Source organism: Malus sylvestris, chromosome 16 (genome assembly GCF_916048215.2).
Source record: "Malus sylvestris chromosome 16, drMalSylv7.2, whole genome shotgun sequence".
NCBI lineage: Eukaryota > Viridiplantae > Streptophyta > Magnoliopsida > Rosales > Rosaceae > Malus > Malus sylvestris.
Genome location: NC_062275.1, coordinates 11418258 through 11440533, shown reverse-complemented (window position 1 = coordinate 11440533; position 22276 = coordinate 11418258). Strand labels below are relative to the sequence as shown.

General features: G+C 38.3%; 2 protein-coding genes and 1 long non-coding RNA gene across 3 annotated transcripts; 2 read left to right on the top strand and 1 right to left on the bottom strand.

Moving 5' to 3' along the window:
• Positions 1 to 3775: 3775 nt before the first annotated feature.
• On the top strand, positions 3776 to 8899 carry LOC126607309 (ATP-citrate synthase beta chain protein 2). The gene is made up of 17 exons (XM_050274856.1): positions 3776 to 3957; positions 4494 to 4629; positions 4728 to 4830; positions 5058 to 5123; positions 5208 to 5331; positions 5420 to 5554; positions 5795 to 5855; positions 5952 to 6028; positions 6138 to 6293; positions 6389 to 6517; positions 6622 to 6754; positions 6850 to 6977; positions 7112 to 7217; positions 7327 to 7403; positions 7503 to 7573; positions 7692 to 7976; positions 8469 to 8899. The coding sequence occupies exons 2-17, from the start codon at positions 4530 to 4532 to the stop codon at positions 8542 to 8544; spliced, it is 1827 nt and encodes a 608-aa protein (XP_050130813.1). The 5' UTR covers positions 3776 to 3957; positions 4494 to 4529; the 3' UTR covers positions 8545 to 8899.
• Positions 8900 to 9393: 494 nt separating this feature from the next.
• LOC126607310 (uncharacterized) lies at positions 9394 to 10823 on the bottom strand. The gene is made up of 2 exons (XR_007617548.1): positions 9931 to 10823; positions 9394 to 9610 (listed from the first exon to the last, which is right to left on the bottom strand). It is a non-coding gene; the product is annotated as an uncharacterized LOC126607310 (long non-coding RNA).
• Positions 10824 to 13011: 2188 nt separating this feature from the next.
• Positions 13012 to 19156, top strand: LOC126607415 (phytochrome B). The gene is made up of 5 exons (XM_050274992.1): positions 13012 to 15451; positions 16483 to 17290; positions 17424 to 17717; positions 18348 to 18567; positions 18805 to 19156. Exons 1-4 carry the CDS (start codon positions 13411 to 13413, stop codon positions 18565 to 18567), a joined length of 3363 nt encoding a protein of 1120 aa, XP_050130949.1. The 5' UTR covers positions 13012 to 13410; the 3' UTR covers positions 18805 to 19156.
• The last annotated feature ends 3120 nt before the right edge of the window (positions 19157 to 22276 follow it).

The following is a 22276-nucleotide window of genomic DNA, read 5'->3' as shown; positions in this document are numbered from 1 at the left end:
TGACTACACATAATCAGAGCATAGGTAACCTAAGTGCAGTCCAGCAGGACAAATACTAATTATACAATACCAGATATGGTTCTACATTAGAGATAGTCTGTCAGAACCGCCGTTAATTCCTCTTAAGCCACCTACCTAGAACCTGGAGGGGCGCAAAATAGAAAGTGTGAGTGGGCAAAAACAAAACTTTTCAAAACCATTTCAATTATCAAAAGTAATAACCCCTCGCTGGAAAACCTGTATAATTCCCAAAAAATAGAATACATATCTATATCAAAACCATGCTCGGGATAGCAAATCCACATGTATACCATGCCAAATATCTTAGTATAATGAAATAAGTTCACCATATGAAGTAAATCAATGAAAAGTAACATATCAGCCGGATCCACCTAGTGTGGCCTGTACGGCTAAACTTTAGCTCCTCAAATATACCTGCACATGAGTTAGAACCACCCAAAGTGGTCTGTACGACATAACTGGGTGTAAATAAATACGCTCAAGTGCTACAATCACGTGAAGACTGTGCGAATAATCGCGGGTCACCTACGAGTCAGAATCACTTATAGTGGTATGTACGACATGACTGTGCACCTAACTTGGATCTAAGGTAAGCATACGGTGCGGGAGGTGAACATCACGTGAAGGACTGTACCCTAACCACGGACGGGAGCACTAACACTGGGATGCAAGTTTATGAGCTCTAAATACATAAAATATAATCGTAACCAAGCAACTCACATCCACCATCTATAAACTTACCTAGAACTTACCTGAGTGTTACTAAATGCATATTCTAAATATAAAACATTTGGCATGGCATTCAAAACATAAACCATTTAAAGAAGTTTTATGGAAAAAATACCAAGCATATATATATATATATATATATATATATATATATATATATATATTTATACTGAAAACCAAAAGCCCACTCACTAGTATGTTGCAATGTCGTAACCCTCGAGTCTCGCTTGATTGCTCTCGTCCTCTGGAAACGTCTCACCCATATGTGAAACAACTATTATAACGTTATTTTAAGCACATAATCAAAACTAGGTAATAACTTCTCATACGTTGCTCAATTGGGGTATTTGAATATATCATCATGGCCTACTCGACACCACGAACATTCCCATATTTTTAGAAAAAAATTCTAAGTTCCCACGCGCCGGCCAAGGCATGGCCACACACGTAGGCACGTGTCTAGCACACTGACGAATTCCCTAACGGCGTTAGGGAATATTCCATTAAAATTGACGGAATATACTCCTTCTCCTTCCTTGGTTCGCCGGAGTCCGGCGCCGGCCACTGCTGATATCGCCGGCTTCTGGAAAAACTTAGAACTTCAATATCTCATCCATTTCTTAACCAAAATTTGTACCAAAATGAAGCTCTCAACTAAGAGAACACATTCTTACCACTTTTATGTCCTCAAAACTAACGAAAACTAGCCGGAAAAATGTCGATAATTCGGCCACACCTACAATTCGATGAACTCGAGTGTCCCGACATCCAAAACCTTCCAAAATTCCCCTATAAGCTTCGTGAAGTAGATTTAAGACCTCCTAGAACTTTAAAACTCCACAAAACACTTGCGATCACGATAAAGTAACAAGACACTTCGTCGGAGCTCCCTAGTTCTCGAGTTCCCAAGGTCCATCCTCCCAACTAAGGGTATAGTTCTGCTCCTAAGCTTGCAAGGAACTTAGAAATGGTCTCCACTATCTCGATCTATGCAAGATGAAGCTAGTTGTGTGCGTGAGCGTACGGACGGAAAGAAGGTTCGAGAAAAAGAGTGACAGATGAAGGTTGTACGTGTGTGAGTATGTACGTGCCCTGATCCGGATTGGATATACACATATACAATCCTTAAACTCTAATTGGGCTACCACTAAAGGCCAAAAATCATCTACAACAACCCTAATTCCTATTGGGTCCAAAGAATTAGGACATAACATAATTGGTCCGATTTTTCTTAACCCAATTATACATTCACAATCCCACCACTCAAGGGGTAAAATTGACATTTCCACGCTATCAGGGATAAGATAAATATAAATTCGGGACGGGTTGTCACAATTTGTATAATTACAAAAATAGACATTTATGGTAGGAGTGGTTGCAATGGTGATGGCATCGACATTGGTAGAGGTATTGTGGTGGTGCTACTGGTAAAGGTAGGAATGGTGTAGGGGCAATGATGACGGTGGTGGTGACAATTGTTGTGGCAATGACAATGGTAGGGATATGGTTCTGATGTATATTGAGGGTGTGCTGGTTGGGGTGTAGATGTAGAAATGGTGGTAAGGTGGTGGAAATTGTTGTGGTGGCTGGGGTGACAAAAATGGTGGTGATAATAGTTAGTAGTGGTGGTCACTTTGTTCATTAAGGAGAAAATGATGTGTAGACTAACAAACAATGTCACTATATGTTTATTATAGGAAAAGCTAGGAATTATAATCATTCTACTTTTAGGGCATGTTTACTTACAAGAATGGAGTGGGAAAAACGGTATTATTCATATTCATGTGTTTATTAACAACTACAGAAAAGAAAAAGAAAAAGGAGGTAGATCTTATATGTTTTGTGTATGACAAACTTGGAAAATGAAGGCATCTAATTAACATAGGAAAATAATGAGGTCAGTGATAAATTAGAATAATAAAATAAAAATGATAATCATAAGCTATTTTTCTCTTCTGCATATTCTTACTTGTTTTCTCACATTAAAACGAACAACTTAAACAAAAACAGTTAAGTGTGTAGAAAGAAAAAGGAAAAAAAAAGGATAACACTGGCATTTTCTTATAATTCAATTTCTTTTAAATAACGTGTATTCACTATCTAAATTTCATGATTGAAATTGTTCATTTCCTCAATCTTAATTTGAAGATCTTCCTTACCAACAAATTATTCGAATTAGAGATCATCTAGCCATTAAAATGTATGAAACATATTTGACGATGTGAGTACCAATTAACACATTTATGATTAACATTTCATTTTATTTGATACATTTGAATGATTAAACGATTTTCAATTCAAATAATTTAAAAAAAAAATGATTTTCAACTAAAGATTAAAAAATTGAACGTTCCTATCATAGAATTTATATAATGTATATCTCTACTAGTACTAATTAATAAAACAATTATTGTCAACCAAAACCCTATGAAATTATCAGTTTAACCATCTAACTAAAACAGAACATGAATAAGAAATATGGGCAGTAATGTAATTTCACACAACCAAATTTTGCTTTTTTTTTTCAAAGCCTCACCTACCTGTAATCTTAACATATCTCTAATTAAAATAAAATAATAAAAAAATAAAACTTCTCACTCCCACATTCTCTATCACCCTCTTCCTCTCTTATTCTATATCAAAAACAAAAATAAAAAATTTTCACATATATTTTGTGTGTGCCCATATGCTATTACGATATTAAGAAAATAAAATATGTGCATTTTCTCATGAAATAGCGTAAATATTCTTAAAAAAAATAATACTTGGTTACCATTTTTTTACTTGAAAAATGAAACACGTGTGAATCTACCTACCTCCCAGGCCCCAGCCCACCACTCTCTCTCTCACCTCGTCCGTCACATATAATCAATGAATCAAACTAGTAAACTTTGTACAGCGCCGACAAAATATTAAAAAAAAAATTAAAAAAATAACAAAAAAATAAGTCGCACTCAGTGAGCTAACTACCTCGCGCCACGTGACCAGCTCATCGCGCCCTCCTTCCTCTCTCTCTCTCTCTCTCTCTCTCTCTCTCTCTAAGGTAGCCACCTCTCCATCTCCGACCCCCCAAACCCCTCTCTCCCCTCTCCCCTTTCTCTCTGTATCTCTCTCTATATAATTTCTCCCTCCATCCAATCCTTCCTAAATCCCAGCATTTTCATTTTGCACTTCTCCCCAAATCCCGAATTCCACTCTCACAATCAGGTAAGCTCCAATTCCTCTCTTTATTTTTTTACTCTGGATTTTACTTCGGTTTTCCGGTGGATTAAATTAGGAGAGGTCCGCTGTTTTGTTCCGTTTCCAGGATCCCATTTCCTGTCCGGACTTCAAATTTCCCGGATTTTTATCCATTCTTTTGTTTGTTTTGCTTGATTTGTTGTACATATAGTGATTAGGATTGTTCCGGACAGATTAAGATCTGCTTCCGCTTCTCCTTTCTTGGATAATTGGGTTGTTGGGTCTTGTTTGGTTGCGGTTTGGTTGGCACATTGCGTAGGGATCTGTTTGGTAACCATATCTGCGTATCTGTTTGGCATTAGGTGTGCTTTTTTTCTAACAGAAACTTGACCAACAGATCTACCTAACTTCACCATTTGATTTGACGTGCTTACCTGTAATTGCTCTGCTAATCCTAAACCGTAATTTTCAGAACAAGAGCTATGAATTTTGTTTGGATCGTGTAATTGATGTGTGATCGCGATGAAATGAATTAGTATTTGATGGTTTGGTTTCTTATTCAGTGATCAGAAGCCGGAGGTTGCCTTGACCCGAAAACCATGGCCACCGGACAACTTTTTTCGCGCACCACTCAGGCGCTGTTCTATAACTACAAGCAGCTCCCAATCCAGCGCATGCTCGATTTTGACTTCCTTTGCGGTGTGTATCAATTTCCAATTTTGATTTCGGACTTGGTCTTAGTTATAGTTTTTAGTTTTTGAAAAAGTTGTAAATGTAGTAACTGAGGTTTGTTACAGGGAGGGAAACACCTTCGGTTGCTGGAATCATTAACCCCGGTTCTGAGGGATTTCAGAAGCTCTTTTTCGGTCAGGAGGAAATAGCCATACCAGTGCACTCAAAGTAAGTCGCTATTCTCTCATCCTCTTCCTAGATTTCACCTTTTTTGGCTGCAAGCCACAACCTTGTGTATAATATATATGCATGGTTAATTTTAATTTTTCATAACCAAATATTCTGTTAATTTTAATTTTTCATAACCAAATATTCAAATTATGTTATTAGTCAAATTGTCATTCTTTATCTATTGTTTCGAGATTATCTGACCGTCATGTTGATAACTGTTGCAGCATTGAAGCATCTTGCGCTGCTCATCCTACTGCCGATGTCTTCATTAACTTTGCTTCATACAGAAGGTCAGTGATCGTTCTATTAGTATCTTGGAGTGCGAAACTTCTATGATTGTACCTAACGATGAATATATGTTGATATATCTGCAGTGCTGCCGCTTCTTCCATGGCTGCTCTGAAGCAACCAACCATTAGAGTTGTGGCAATCATTGCTGAAGGTGTTCCTGAGTCGGACACTAAGCAGTTGATAGCATATGCACGGGCAAACAACAAGGTTAGACAATTGATGCAAAGTCATCTTAATTTCACTGACTTGGAGAATGAACTGGCGATACTAACTTTAATCATCGTATCTTTTGTAGGTTGTCATTGGCCCAGCTACCGTTGGAGGAATTCAAGCTGGAGCTTTTAAGATCGGTGACACTGCTGGAACTATTGATAACATTATTCACTGCAAGCTATACAGGCCCGGATCTGTTGGTTTTGTCTCCAAATCTGTATGTAGCTATTCCAGCATCGTAAACTTTCAGATAATTTGGTCATTCATAAGATTTTTAGAATGTCTATATTTAAAATGTTTAGCAAATTGGAATCGAGTGCATTGATTTCTCTTCTATGCCCTTATGTTTAATGTGCCATGAGTTGCCACATAGTTATTCAAACTCCAATTTGGTGTGCTGTGTCAAGAAAGTTTGTGTTCTAGAATTCTTACAAAAGAAATTTTTTTGGTATTGCAGGGTGGCATGTCTAATGAGTTATACAATACTGTAGCTCGTGTAACAGATGGACTTTATGAAGGTATCCACATTTGATCTATTTAATTTTGCTTTAATAGCTGACTTAATATTTGAACAAGGTTTTAATACAATTTTGGTATGTCTTGAAACTATTCAGGTATTGCTATTGGAGGTGATGTGTTCCCAGGTTCTACTCTTTCTGACCATGTTCTGCGGTTTAACAATATCCCCCAGGTACATTACGATTTCATTACTTCTTTTGAGGGACTGTCCACGATTTGCATGTTGTATGAGGATGCCAGTATTCTGAAACTTGACATTATGGTTTTCTGATCTTGTGCAGGTTAAACTTATTGTTGTTCTTGGAGAACTTGGTGGGAGAGACGAGTATTCTTTAGTTGAAGCTTTGAAACAGGGAAAAGTTACCAAACCAGTGGTTGCTTGGGTTAGTGGAACTTGTGCAAGGCTTTTCAAATCCGAAGTACAATTTGGTCATGCTGTAAGTTATCATCTCAGTTTCCCTTTACTAATCTCTTCCCAAGACTGTTAAGAGGGTTAAAAATTCTAATTCTTCCTTGATATTGTCTAAATTAGGGCGCAAAAAGTGGTGGTGAGATGGAATCTGCACAAGCAAAGAATCAAGCCTTGAGGGATGCTGGTGCTGTTGTTCCCAGTTCATATGAAGCTCTGGAAACTGCTATCAAGGAAACATTTGAAAAACTGGTAATTACAGCATGCCTTGATAAACTGCACAAAGATTGCTTGACCGAGTTATGTAAATCCATGAGGATCTGTGGCTGACTAACATGTTTTGGTTATTTGTGCAGGTTGAGCAAGGGAAGATTGCACCAGTCAAGGAATTCAAGCCTCCACAAATCCCTGAAGATCTTAACTCTGCAATTAAGAGCGGAAAAGTTCGTGCTCCAACTCATATTATATCCACGATCTCTGATGACAGAGGTATGCATTACATTAAACAATCTTCCTGTATATGATTGATGTGTTTGATAAAGGACATCAGTTTCATTGACTTCTAATTTTAATCATTTTTGCAGGTGAGGAACCATGCTATGGTGGTGTACCTATGTCTTCCATTGTTGAGCAGGGTTATGGTGTGGGTGATGTTATCTCTCTTTTATGGTTCAAGCGCAGCCTTCCCAGTTACTGTACTAAATTTATTGAGGTAGGTTCTTATTACTATACTGCTGCTTATTTGCACTTTTTTACCCTTTTGTTTAATTTTTGTTGATTTAAAGTCTAGCTAAGCAAATTTGTGTATACTAGCTCATTCGCTAATGAGTATGACATTGACATCAGATTTGCATCATGTTATGTGCCGACCATGGTCCTTGCGTCTCTGGTGCTCACAACACAATAGTAACAGCTAGGGCTGGCAAGGATCTTGTTTCCAGCCTTGTTGCAGGTAGATATATTCCCACAGAATGTTCTATCCTTTGTTATTATAAAGTTTTCTAGTTTAAGGATTAGAGATAGTTTGGTTGCGGAATACTCAAGATGAGCTTCTGAAACAGGTTTGCTCACAATTGGACCACGATTTGGTGGTGCCGTTGATGACGCTGCTCGTTACTTCAAGGATGCCTATGACAGGGTGAGCCTTATTGGGCATTTTATGTGTAGTGATTGAACACTTATACCTTAAAATGATGTTTTAACGCTAACAAGTTGTCTCCTTGCTGTGTTTTATCAGAACCTTACACCTTATGAATTCGTCGAAAGTATGAAGAAGAAGGGCATTCGTGTGCCAGGGATTGGGCACAGGTACTGAGAGTTTTCAAAGTTATACAACAGCATAATCTTGGGGTTTCAGTATATGCATTTTAGTAGCTGCATTAGAAATCTTATTGATGGTAGTTTTTGTTTCTTTGCTGTGGAAAAGGATCAAGAGAGGGGACAACAGAGATAAGAGAGTAGAGCTTCTACAAGCGTTTGCACGCACTAATTTCCCTTCTGTCAAGTACATGGAATATGCCGTACAAGTTGAAACCTACACACTCTCGAAGGCTAACAATCTGGTCCTCAACGTTGATGGTGCAATTGGAACCTTGTTCCTGGATCTTCTTGCTGGCAGTGGAATGTTCACCAAGCCAGAGATTGACGAGATTGTTGAGATTGGATATCTGAATGGGCTCTTCGTGCTGGCACGTTCTATTGGTTTGATTGGGTGAGTACTGGCTAGGATTAACTATATATTTTTTTTCCGCAGATAATTGTAGGTTAGTTTTATGTTGTTGCCTATTCAGGTACAATCAAAATCTAGATAACGACACATCAACCATTAGAACACTGATTCTACATAGGCACATATCTCCCTCCTTTACACGCAAAGATAATGTACTTGGACTTCCTACTGTCTCTAAACAGATTAGGTGGTCCTACGGTCATATGGTCACTGATACAGATAGGACTCAATAGTTCAAGTAGTCAATTTCCGATTCGTTGGCATATGCATATAGGATTAGATACCTGGCTTTGTCATTGAGACACAAAACAACAGATTGTCCTTCATGACAATGAGGTTCACTTCCATTCGATGGAGGGTCAGATAAACAAGGGAGATAGGACATCATTTTCTGCTTTGTATATGATGCATTCCTTAGTATATCTGTAGAATATACTTTTACCTGACCGATTCTCTCTCTGATCTAAATCTCAGGCACACATTCGACCAAAAGAGGTTGAAGCAGCCCCTATACCGCCACCCATGGGAGGACGTTCTATACACCAAGTGAGAAAATATCGGATAGCAGGTGCAAAACCCGGCCTACCTGCTTGCGGACGAGCATTGTTGTTTGCAAGGTTCTCAAGTCTATGATTTCGCCGGGGATGATTATTGTTCAGTTGTTAAAATAGTGTTTTGTTTCGGTAATGCTGGAGCTGGTAAGTCTGTATCGAAAGTTCATAAAAAGGGAGAACCCTCGATCATTTTACTAAGCAGAAGTTATGTTTTCGCTTAAATTTCTTGGATTCACTTTCTGGTTTTAGGAGAGAATGTAGATTGTAGAGCAGCTGGGAATTGGATGTATCATGAATATGCGCAATTGTTCTCTCGAGAAAAAAACGAATAAATACAAATCTGTCCCTATACATTTATGCATTGCCTTTTTCTTTCTTTATTTTTATTTTTATTAAATAAATTTCATTAAAACTCCTATCAAGAAAGAGAAAAAAGTATATCAAACACGCATAAAATATAGCGAACAAACAAAAACAAGAACTTTACGAGAAAAAAAAACTTAACATAAACACAACCAAAAGCTCATGTCGCTTTAAGCTCAATTTCTTGCCAAGCCAGACAATCTAAATCCGTTTACCGCATCTAGTCGTAAACACACAATAAGTCAGCCATAACTAAATGCGGAACTTAATATAAATATTAAATCGTCATTGTTGTTCCTGGACCGGACAAAGCCTAATCTTTTGACTGATTTCTTAGAGCATTTACCGGACAATCATGGAGATATTTATGCACTAATTAACTGGGATTATCTTGAGTAACTTGTGCTCACCAGACAACGATTGTGCCATATCGTACGGACCAAAATGGACATATTTTACTATCTAATGGAAATTTTTAAGGGTGACTAGAATACGGTCTGATACGCTAAATATTATAATAAAAGTGTTGAAAATACAAAATTATATATTTTCCTGTACATTGAAAAATATCTCAGTCTAAAATCAGATGTGATATGTGTTCCATTTCCATCAGGTACGGTCAGTAAGGATAATTCTTCGCCATAGTGTAATATTCCATTTCACTCGAATGCATGCATGGGAGTGGAAGTATAATTTTCACTGATGAAGCAAATCAGGATAAAAGCAGACATTAGGAAAAAGGTAAAAAAAGAAAAAAAAAAAAAAGGTAAATTACACAAAACTACTTCAACTATGGATCGAATTACAATCTCATATCTTATGTCTAAAACATGACAATATCATACATCAACTTATGATTTCGTTGCAATGTCATACCTCTGTTAACTTTTCTATTAATTTTTCTGTTAACTGCTGACGTGGGACCCACTATTTTGCTAATCAGAATAAAAAATTAATTAATTAATAAAAAATTATTTGTTATTTATTTAAAAATTAAAAATTAAAACAAACAAACAAACCTTTTTCTTCCTTTTTTCCCCCAGAAACCGTGCTTTCTCCCCAACGCCCCTTCGTCCTCCTCCGCCGCCTTCTTCCTCCTCCGTCCCCTTCATCCTCCTCTTTAAACACAGGTGTCGGATCTTTTCTGGCCTGCTTCGACTGACCCAGTGAACGGCCATTTTTTCCCTCAAACTCTCCCTTCTCTCCCAACGCTCACCATCTTTTCTTCTCTGTGTTTACAGAGACGCCGAGCCCCAGAGAAAGGTCATCACCAGACCACCACCACCACCACAACTGTGTCACTCTCTCTTCTTCTCTCCCTCAACGCTCAACTCCCCAGTTTCTCTAACCTCTCATCTTCTCTGTACAACAAGATAGATGAACTAAACCCTAAACCACCTCGTAGTTTTCAGATGAAAATCCGTCAATTCTTGGTCAGATTGGACAAGACTTGGACCACGGATCACTTCCCCTTCATCCTGAGGTTCAGATTCGAGCATGGGAGACTTGAATCTGCCTCGATTTCGCGAGAAACCAAAAGCCCAGTTTCGGGCTGACAACCTCAGGCCGTTCTCAGGCCGTTCTCAGGCCATTATCCGGGCACGACTTGGTGTAAAAAGGCTATATTTCTACTCTTTGATATGTGATCTTCGTTTTGAGATAAATTTCGTGTGTTTTGGTAGAGATTTTAGGGTGAACGGAGCGGAAATTTTTCCGGCTGGCCGGTGCCCGTTTCTGGGGCGCGTTGGGAGAGAAGGGAGATTTTGACGGAGAGAGATTGTGATGAGGGGGCCCAAAAAATATTTGTTTATAATGAATATTAATTGTTAAATAAATAACAATTAATTTTTTATTCTAATTAGCAAAATAGTGGGTCCCGCTTGTGCCACGTTAAATTAACAGAAAAATTAACAGATGAATGACATTGCAACGAAATTATAAGTTGAGGTAAGACATTGTCATGTTTTAAACATGATGTATGAAATTGTAATTCGACCTATAGTTAAGTTAGTTTTGTATAATAATATTTTGTAGGGTTGGAAATTCAATGACTACTATATTTTATTTTCTTCTAAAATCTATTAAAAGCTTATGAAAATCAAATACCAAGGCCTTTTTTATCCATTGATGGTATGAATGTGTTAACATAAGGTTCCGGTTAGTTTTACGCGTACAACTTGTAACTCAAGTAGTTAAAAATATTTTTTTGTATTTATGTTTCGGTAATTGATTCATCAGACATCAAATATCTATTATAAAAATATAATAAGGTGACACAACATAATGAGAAACTTTTTGGTGTATTTGAAATGCTGTCTCGTGGAATTAAAACACTATCCATTTATATTATAATACGTGAAATAGTATACCACATGACAAGTATTTAAAAAACACATAAAAATTTCCCCAACATTATTTATCATCGACCATAAAAAAAACACTATCATTATTTCAATTTGAGTGCCCAAAGTAAAAATTGAGGTGGCATACGTATAGGTTTAATAACTTTAGTTGAGACGTAATTGAGACGCATTATAAACCGATAAAAGTTGGAAGTGTAATAAACAATTTTTCTGCCTCTGTGGATGCTTTTGTTGGAACAAGACTTTTATTTTACGTGTACATTCGAGCTCATTTAATGTAACCTTAGTGTCATATGATAAATATTTTCTCAAATATTAATAACTTTTCATCATAATTAGAACAAATAATAATTTTACGGATTCTATAGACTGCAACGAGATAATGCTTTCTGTTCAATACACTCTTTGTAATTTTATGTGTCTATCCTATACCTCTCACCAAATTAACATTATGCATTATAACAAAATATTTAAATGTTGTTCGTATAAACTTGTCCACTCAAGCCTCAAGGTAACACTTGTTGACACTCAAAATTAGGAGGTTTACAAAGATCAGTATGGTCGGTCTTTGGTGAGATCGGGACTAAAACAGTAATAACGTAACAACAACGATTAAGTGGTTCATTTCTCAAAATTGGGCTACGTCTATTGTGACGATGATATATGAATTGAGACTTACAAAATAGACAGTTCGGACTGTTGAAGTTCGATGTAGAGTGAGTCCCACAACTGATCCTCATTTTTTTTTTGAAAAAAAAAAGCGATCACTTCCCTTGAAGGGTGTGTGTGTGTGTTGAGAATTGGTTACAAAGAGCCCCAGAGAGCCCCAAAAGTACTAGGCTTGATTCCTTCGCCGCCTTTTCATTTAATGAATCAAGTACGTAGACACGACTTGCTAGCCACTCTTCCATTCTTTAATCGAAATGTGATAGTAGAGTAGCATTTGTTAATGCCTAATTACATGTATTCTTGAGCTAATATGTACTGAGCGCCTTGCTCAGCCCTAAGGTTTTAGTCTGACAACCTTTATGTCCCTTTTATAGACCTCTGTGCTTGTCGATGGGCATCATGTGGCCAAGAGTTGGATCCCAAGTAGACTTGTTCTTGGGACTTCATGCTATAAAGTTACGAGGATGCCAATTTGCTCCCATAGTCGAAAAGGAACCAGGATCCTCTCTTGAGTAGTTCTCTAGGAATCCTAGGGATCCCGCAATCTTGTCCGTTTATTTTATATCATGCGGTCAGTTTCGTTAGGTACTATTCATATTTGAATTTTAAAATTTAAAATTTAAGTAATTTCTGACCGCACGATATACGATGAATGGACATGATTGCGGGATTCCTAGGAAACTGCTCAGGAGAGGATCCTGGTTTATCGAAAAGTACTTTCATAGAGAACTGCTTAGGAGAGGATCCTGATTAGTCGAAAATTACTTTCCTATTTTAAAGACCATTGGTCAATATATTGCTAAAATTAGAAGGGACAATTGATTTCCCTTCCAATTATAGTTTTTCTTTATTAGATCTTGGGGAAGGAACCTGACTGGAATTGAATCTGATGGTGCAAGAACATTAAAATAATCCCAACTTAAATTGACAAAAATAAAAAACGAAAAAAGTAAATAAGAAATAGAAAAATATAGGGGCAGGAGAATCAAAATTATTGTCATCGGGCCAAACTCCCAAAACGCACAAGACCACCAATCGAATAATGGCCTCCATGTTTTATTCTCTCACCACCAATAATGCAAAACCAAAAATCCAGAAAAGTAGAGATAAATCCAGAAACAAATACAGTTCAGTAAAAAACAAAGAAGAAAGAAAGTGCCCTTCTCTCCTTTCCCAGTTCTCTCTCTCGCTTTCTCTCTCTACCAAGAACCCGACAAAACAAAAAAGAATATCAACCCAAAACCAGCTTTTTCCCATCTCTGAATTAAACCACATAAATAATTAAGGACCACCATCGAAAGCCACAAGCTTTCCTATTTTTTAAGCAAAAAGTCACAAGCTTTCACTCTGATCGGCTTCGAATTTTCATGGGGTTTTTCAATTTACCACTTTTTTTATAATTTTTTGCGAATTTAGGACCAACCCGGTAAGAATTGAGTCAAACGGGGAGGACCCAAGTCAGCGGAAATGGCGTCAGGAGCTCAGTCGTCGGGCACGAGCAATATCAAGGCTCACCACAACACGGAGTCTGTGAGCAAAGCCATTGCTCAGTACACTGTAGATGCTCGGCTGCACGCCGTGTTCGAGCAGTCCGGGGAGTCCGGCAAGTCGTTCGACTACTCGCAGAGCATGAAAACCACCAAAGATTCCGTCCCGGAGCAGCAGATTACGGCGTACCTGTCGAAGATTCAGAGGGGCGGCCATGTCCAACCTTTCGGGTGCATGATGGCCGTGGACGAAGCCACCTTCGGAGTCATTGCGTATAGCGAGAACGCACGCGACATGCTCGACCTAACGCCGCAGTCAGTGCCGATCCTTGAAAAGCCGGAGATTCTCACAATTGGGACCGACGTCCGTACGCTATTCACACCGTCGAGCGCGGTGTTGCTGGAGAAGGCATTTGGGGCTCGGGAGATAACCCTTTTGAACCCGATTTGGATCCACTCTAAGATTTCTGGAAAGCCCTTTTACGCAATTTTGCATAGGATTGATGTTGGGGTCGTGATTGATTTGGAGCCTGCGAGAACAGAAGACCCTGCGCTGTCGATTGCCGGCGCGGTGCAGTCGCAGAAGCTGGCGGTGAGGGCGATTTCGCAGCTGCAGTCGCTGCCGGGCAGCGACATTAAGCTTTTGTGTGACACTGTGGTAGAGAGTGTGAGGGAGCTTACTGGCTATGATAGAGTTATGGTTTATAAGTTTCACGAGGATGAGCATGGTGAGGTTGTGGCTGAGAGTAAAAGGCCTGACTTGGACCCTTACCTTGGGCTGCACTACCCGGCCACGGATATACCACAGGCGTCAAGGTTCTTGTTCAAGCAGAACCGGGCTCGAATGATAGTAGATTGTCACGCCAAGCCGGTTCATGTGATTCAGGATGAAGGGCTGATGCAGCCTTTGTGCTTGGTTGGATCCACACTAAGAGCCCCACATGGTTGCCATTCCCAGTACATGGCTAATATGGGATCCATTGCGTCATTGGCGTTGGCGGTAATCATCAATGGAAACGACGAGGAAGCTCTTGGTGGGAGAAATTCAATGAGATTATGGGGCCTGGTTGTTTGCCATCACACCTCTGCTCGGTGCATTCCATTTCCGCTTCGGTATGCTTGTGAGTTTTTAATGCAGGCCTTTGGACTTCAATTGAATATGGAATTACAATTGGCTTCACAAATGTCTGAGAAACATGTTTTAAGGACACAGACTCTGTTGTGTGATATGCTTCTGCGTGATACCCCAACTGGCATTGTTACTCAAAGTCCTAGTATAATGAACCTTGTGAAATGTGATGGGGCTGCACTCTACTACCAAGGGAACTACTACCCTCTTGGTGTGACGCCCACCGAAGCCCAGATAAAGGACATTGTGGAATGGTTGTTGGCTTTCCATGGAAGTTCAACTGGTTTGAGTACAGATAGTTTGGCTGATGCCGGGTACCCTGGAGCTGCCTCTCTTGGTGATGCAGTTTGTGGAATGGCGGCTGCTTATATTACTAAAAAGGATTTTCTGTTCTGGTTCCGATCCCACACTGGGAAAGAGATCAAATGGGGTGGAGCAAAGCATCATCCAGAGGACAAGGATGATGGGCAGAGGATGCATCCACGCTCTTCATTCAAAGCGTTTTTGGAAGTGGTTAAAAGCCGGAGCTTGCCATGGGAGAATGCAGAAATGGATGCAATACACTCTTTGCAGATTATTTTGCGTGACTCATTTAAGAACACAGAGACAAACAATACAAATGCTGTTATGCGGGCCCAGCTTGGCGATCTGGAGTTTCAAGGGATCAATGAGCTCAGCTCCGTAGCAAGAGAAATGGTTAGGTTGATAGAGACTGCAACTGCTCCCATACTTGCTGTCGATGTTAATGGCTGTATAAATGGGTGGAATGCAAAGGTTGCAGAGTTGACCGGTCTCTCAGTTGAGGAAGCTACCGGGAAGTCCTTGGTTCACGATCTCATTTACAAAGAATCTGAAGAAATTGTTGAAAAACTTCTAACCCGCGCTTTAAAAGGTAGTCTTTTTGTACCTAATGTCTTTATACCTCTTTAATTTGGGAGTCTATTAATGCGGTGTTATTGACATTTTTTCCCAGTATGTTCTCAATATCAGTGATAATTAAAAAAAAAAAGTTTGTTGCCAATTGTTGTCAACATAAAACTGATGCATGAAGATTGTATGTCAAATTTTGAAATTCTGTGTAAATCCTTGAATGGCACATGATAATGTCATAGTAATTTTGGCTTACTTCAAGTGCCGTGTGAACTTCACTGAGACGATTTGTTGTGATGACTAGATACCTTCTAATTAATTAAGCTTCACTGGAAAGATCCAAATATGTTAGCCTTAAATTAGCAATGTATTGTAGTTATCACTTGTATTGCGTTGTCTTAATAATGCAATTCTATCTGCAAGAGAGACTTAGGTCATTACTTGTTCTCCCTTGCAACTCTAACTGGCCAATTAGGTGATTGCTCAGTAGCAATGCAACAAGGACAGAACATGAGTGCTGATGTACCATATTGGTATGAATTTCGGAATGTTACCTTAAAACAACAAAAGGAGCATACCATTAATGCCAGTATGGCTTATTATGGAAAAATATGGGGCTAAACACCTAATTGACTATTTATTGGTTGCTGGCCTTAAATCTCAAACCTTCTCCTTCTAATTTGAATATTTTTAGAGTGTGGAGACTCCCTGTCACCAACTGATGTTTCCCTGGTATTCTTTGTCATTCGGGCCTGCGGGCCTCCTTGGTTTTGCTTTGTTTTAGGCCTCGTGCCTTTGTTTGTACATTGTTTCTCCTCTTGGGTTGTAGTTTCGGTAACCTTGAATGAATCTGAATTTCCAAAAAAGAAAAGAAAGATACGGGGCAAACCAGCTTTTATTTTTTAAAATCTATTTTTGTTTAATAATTGATGATTTGAGTGACATGCTTAATATTTACTTTGAAAGCAAGTCTATTTCTGTATAAGATTGAATTCGGAATTTTCCTTGGGAGGTATTGGGAAGGATTCTACTACAATAGTTTTATCAATGCAGGTGAAGAAGATAAGAATGTCGAAATCAAAATGAGGACATTTGGCCCAGAGCATGATAACAAGCCTGTCTTCATAGTGGTTAATGCTTGCTCTAGCAAGGATTACGCTAATAACATAGTTGGAGTTTGCTTTGTTGGTCAGGACGTTACTGGTCAAAAAGTAATAATGGACAAATTCATAAAAATACAAGGTGATTACAAAGCCATTGTTCATAGCCCCAATCCTTTGATCCCTCCCATATTTGCTTCAGATGATAACACATGTTGCTCGGAATGGAACACTGCCATGGAAAAGCTCACTGGGTGGAACCAGGGAGAAATCCTTGGAAAAATGTTGGTTGGAGAGGTCTTCGGCAGTTGCTGTCGAATCAAGGGTCCAGATGCTATGACAAAATTCATGATTGTCTTGCACAATGCCATTGGAGGGCTAGACACAGACAAATTCCCCTTTTCGTTCTTTGACCGGAATGGGAAATATGTACAAGCTCTCTTGACAGCAAATAAGAGGGTGGATACAGAAGGTCAGGTTATTGGAGCTTTCTGCTTTTTGCAGATTGCTAGTCCGGAACTGCAGCAAACTCTTAAAGTACAGAGGCAACAAGAAAATGAATGTTTATCTAGGATGAAAGAATTGGCTTACATTTGCCAGGAAGTAAAAAATCCTTTAAGCGGTATACGCTTTACTAACTCACTTTTGGAGGCTACGGACTTAACTGAAGACCAAAAGCAGTTTCTGGAGACTAGTGCTGCTTGTGAGAAGCAAATTTTTAAGATTATAAAAGATGTTGATCTGGATAGCATTGACGATGGGTAAGTTTTTTGTATAAACTTATGCAATTACACGCTTAAAACTGGCACCTTAGTTCTTTCATAATTGAACTAGGAAAAACATAATTAAGTTTTCTACTTTTTTTTTAATTTTTTTTTTAAAATTTTGAATTAGATCACTGGAGCTTGAGAAGACAGGATTCTTACTTGGGAGCGTTATAAATGCTGTTGTTAGCCAAGTAATGTTATTGCTCAGAGAAAGAGATCTACAATTGATTCGAGATATTCCTGAAGAAATCAAAACATTGGCCGTCTATGGTGATCAAGTGAGAATTCAACAGGTCTTGGCTGATTTCTTATTGAATATGGTACGTTATGCACCCTCTCCTGAAGGCTGGGTGGAGATTCATGTTCTTCCAAGCTTGAAGAAAGTACCGGATGGAATCACTCTGGTTCATACTGAATTCAGGTATTTTGCCTTCTCACTATTAATATTTAATTAACTGGATGTCCATTGAGACGACATAATAAAGTTATGTACGCTACTTGTCCTTGCAACTTGACTTTACCTGGTGTCCTGTGGGCTCTAATTATGATCATGTTCAGTTCAACCCATATGCTATGTGCTTTGAAGAGCAAAATCATGATCATGGGCTCTTAACCAGTGACTTTGGGTCCTTATTTATCTTTACCCCATATAGAGACATTGAGTAGAATGAACTGCTTTTTTTGCCACTGTCAGTTTGAAAATAAACTTTTAAACGTCCTTCAAAAGCAAGTAAATAGATCTGAAACATATAAAATGCAGTTGATCCTGCTGTTACTTGATTTGTGCAGACTGACTTGGTTTCGTGAGTAGGAGTTAGTAATTCGTAGTTCGGTTCTTACTTGGCATAGTCTAACTGGAATGATTATATGCTTCATGTTATACAATTTTGATTTCTCTGTTTCCCAGCTTTATTCATAGTAATTGCTAGTCTTGTTGGGCACTACTTGCAAATTGCGATGCTTAAAATAGACTGTTTTCTTCTTATATTTTTAATGACATGAATATTACCATTGTGATATTTAAACGACTAATTCCGTGTTTTTGGTGAAGGTTGGCATGTCCTGGCGAAGGTCTCCCTCCTCAATTAGTTCAAGACATGTTCCATAGCAGTCAATGGATGACTCAGGAAGGTCTTGGACTGAGCATGTGCACGAAGATTTTAAAGCTCATGAACGGTGAAGTCCAATATGTCAGAGAGTCAGAAAGATGTTATTTCTTAATTACTCTTGAGCTTCCTATGCCTCGGAGACCTACAAATAGTATTGACTAGGTAATCAGACTTCCAAGACTTTATAGTTTCAACAGGCTATCCACTTTATCCCCAGAACAATCTGCACGGGCACCGCCAGATTCTTTCTTTCTGTACTTAACGGAACCGAACATATTTCTTCCCACTTTAGTGAGCGGCCCAAGATTGGTGTTTGACAACACCAATTCAGATCACCAACACACTCGAGCAAGGTGTAGCAGCTAGCCTAAACGCAGTCTTATGATTTCTCTAATGCAGTTGGGCCAAATCTTTACTGCATTAGTGCGCTGCTATGTGTTATTCGTTGAAAAGGACAGAGAGGGTGCATTCGAGATAATTGTAGCGGCTTCTACGATCAAAAGCTTTTCACCTAGTACTTTTTGGATTGGATCACATCTTTCTTCCAAGCAGGTATTGTATTCTACTTGATTACTTGTACTAAATCGTTTTCCATTACATGTTCTCAAGTGTGCACGATGAAAGTGTTTTGGTCTTTTCCCTTTAAATGTATATTGTGTAATAAAGCTGATAGTCCTCTTCTAGTTGCTGGAGTAAATGTAACATGAATTACTGACAACGTGTTATCTAATTAGTCTAATTTTTTTCGCTATCGTTTTGATTTAAAAATGGTATTTTTCCCGACTCTTGGTGAGAATATATTCTTGGGTCACCTCTGCACCACAATTTCCCTCATTTCTCAGGCTGGATGGATTCTACAACTTGCTTATCGTCTCATCTGTCAAAATTGCCCCATATTGTTGATGCTTTAATCGGATGAGTGGATTGATGTTTGAGATGGTGATGCAGGATGGCCCGTACCCTTTGTTGTTATTTCTGTGTGCTGGAGGAGAAAAATTGCACATCTCAGTTTTATGCTTTCTCTCTCTGTGTCAGGTGATGTGAGAGACGTCAGAGATATGAGCTGTTGTAAGTTTTTCTCCTGTCGAAGGAGCTATGTTAGTTGTCGGCCGATCGTGCGGAAGAGTGTTAAATCTAGATCATAGCCATAGGTATGTTGAAGCAAAACTGGAGGCCAACTTCGAAGTTGTGTTCAAGTAGAAGGTAGAAGATGAATTAGTAGTGACGGAGGAAACTTATTTATTCTAGTCTCCACAAATAGCAGGATCAAACAGAGTCCCAAAAAGCCAACCCCTGGCCGGGGGGGGGGGGGGGGGGGGGTTTAGCATACAATGAAGGGGACAAACCCTAAATGTTGTGTTGGCAAAGCCAACTTCTTAGACTACGCTGCTGCGGGGCAGAAGAGCAGATTCTTAATCAATCTAATTCATCTAACTTGATAAACTTCAAAACTCGGGGTTATTCGATCCAGTCTATTCCCAGACACCAAACGTGAGTCGAAAGAAGAAACAAAATTTGAAATTCAAGATTATAACCTAATAAACTAAGCGTAGGTATTGAAGTCCAAGTAGATCACTACTTAAAATTATCATGGAAATGGATGTAGTTAGTATACCTAAATAAGTCAACTTGATAGGTCACCATGAGCTTATAAGAGCAAGGTTTGGTTTTAAGATAATGATATTTTAGAGGGAAAGGGATTTGGGGTTGTCTTTTTGTTTTATGGTAAAGTTTTGGCACTTAATAATGGTAATAATGGAAGTGTCACTTGTTTTGTTTGCTAATGATAATATTATCCCCTCTAATTTCTAATTAGGAAAGATAATTAAGGAGATTTTGTTGCTGCTCTTTCACTCCAGAGATTGCGTGCGTGCACTCCCACCATAGTGCTTTCTAGTGCTAGAACTTTTGTTTTGGAGACAGACAGATATTGCAACTTGGTTCTTGCTTTCAAAGTTGATCGTGTCCTATTAGAAAAATAAAAAGACAATTGTTAGCCGCCTAAACAACATAAGACACGATAGGATTTTGGAAGTTTTAAGAAATTGAGATAAAGTTATTAAGGAATGAATTACACAACATTAGATGCGGGCGATTAGAACTGTCATTTGTAAACATTACAAAGATATGTTGTAATCCTCATGAATGGTATTTACAGTTTCTGCATCTAACGTTTTGTTATATGTTTTTCAATAACTTAACATTAATTTTTTGTGATTATCAACACGAAGATTGATAACTCACATTAGTCTACACAAAAGATGAAGGCAAATATCAAAAAATGAAACTATAAACACAAGCTCAAAATGGGATATATAGAAATACTCTTGCAATTCAAAACACAAAGGAGTCTCATACTTTAAGGAGAAATACTTTGCAAATTACGCTATCAGGCACCCTCACCCAATTTTTAATATCTACAAAAAGAGTAAACAAAAACCGAATTAATAAACCTCAAAGAGCTCGTTTAGGAAGTGTTTTTAAATGAATGAAATCGATTTTAAAGATTTTTTTTTTTTGAAACCAACGTTTAGTAAAAATGCAAGTTAATCTTGATACACTAATAAAGCACTTCAAGTGCTTTTAACCCAATTTTTTTATTTTTAGAATTGTTATTAGCACTTCAAAAATTTTATTTTGCACTCTTAGCTTTCTATAATTAAAAAAAAAAAAAACACTCACGAGGAGTGCTAATAACAATTCCTATTTTTTTTTTTTATCTATAAGTACTTTTAATCATTTAAAAACACTTTCCAAATGAGCCTAAAACCTAATCAAAACCCAATTAGTGCTTATGTGCCTTCATACCGCCTCAACCTTTACATATACATGCAATGAAGGTCTCAAAAGAAAGAGAACCAATAAGCAACATATATTCTTCTCCATTTATGGAGAGATTTTTTAATGTGATCGGAATACAGGGCGGTACATAATGTCACTATACAAATGATGGGATATGTGTGTTAAAAAATTAATAACTTATGAGGGTTAATCTCAGTTTACTATCCTGAAGTTTCTTGGTTTTCAACATTTAGTACATGAAGTTTTTTTGATCCTAGTCTGGTACCTAAAGTCATAATTCTTGGACACTTTCATACATCCGTTAAGTTTTCTATTAGAACCTCCGTTAAATGATGACATGGCGCCCACGTGGACAATGACTGAGAGCCACATGTCAATATCGGCCCATGTGGAAATTAAAAAATATTTAAAAATTAAAATTAAAAAAAAAACATTTTGTTTACCCACCCGTCTCCTACCTTCCTCCCAACCCACTCCATCCCTCCCATCTCTACTCTACAACTCGCAGCACCCTCCCTTCCATCTTTCCTCTGCAACCCACACATACTCTCACTTCTAGGGGTGGGCGCGGTGCGATTTCGAGTGAAATCGCAATCGAAAGCGAAACTTTTTGCGGTGCGGTTCAGTGCGATTTTGAAGCCAAAACTGAAATGAAACCAAACCGTTCGGTTCGGTTCGGTGTAGTTTCAAATGGTTTTGGTTTGGTTTTTGAGAAAAAAAATGTACAATTTAAAATATACACCTATTTATGCATAAGACCGTCAAACCTGCATGACATCTCTACCCCTAATAGACCACTCTCCTCAGATTTAGCTTATAATTCATGGGTGGTACGTTCTAGCCATTTGGACTTAGTTGGTGATCTTATGACAATTCTTACCATATATATCCTTATTCGTTTTTATTTTACAATTCTTTTTTGCGTGTTATATGTTTAGGTTGAGCACCATTCTGCATTGGGCTCATTTGATCGGATGATGAAAGCAACAAAAGGGAAGAGGATGGTTGTTTTCCTAGACTACGATGAGACCCTTTCAGTTTCACCGATTGTTGATGATCCTGATCGTGC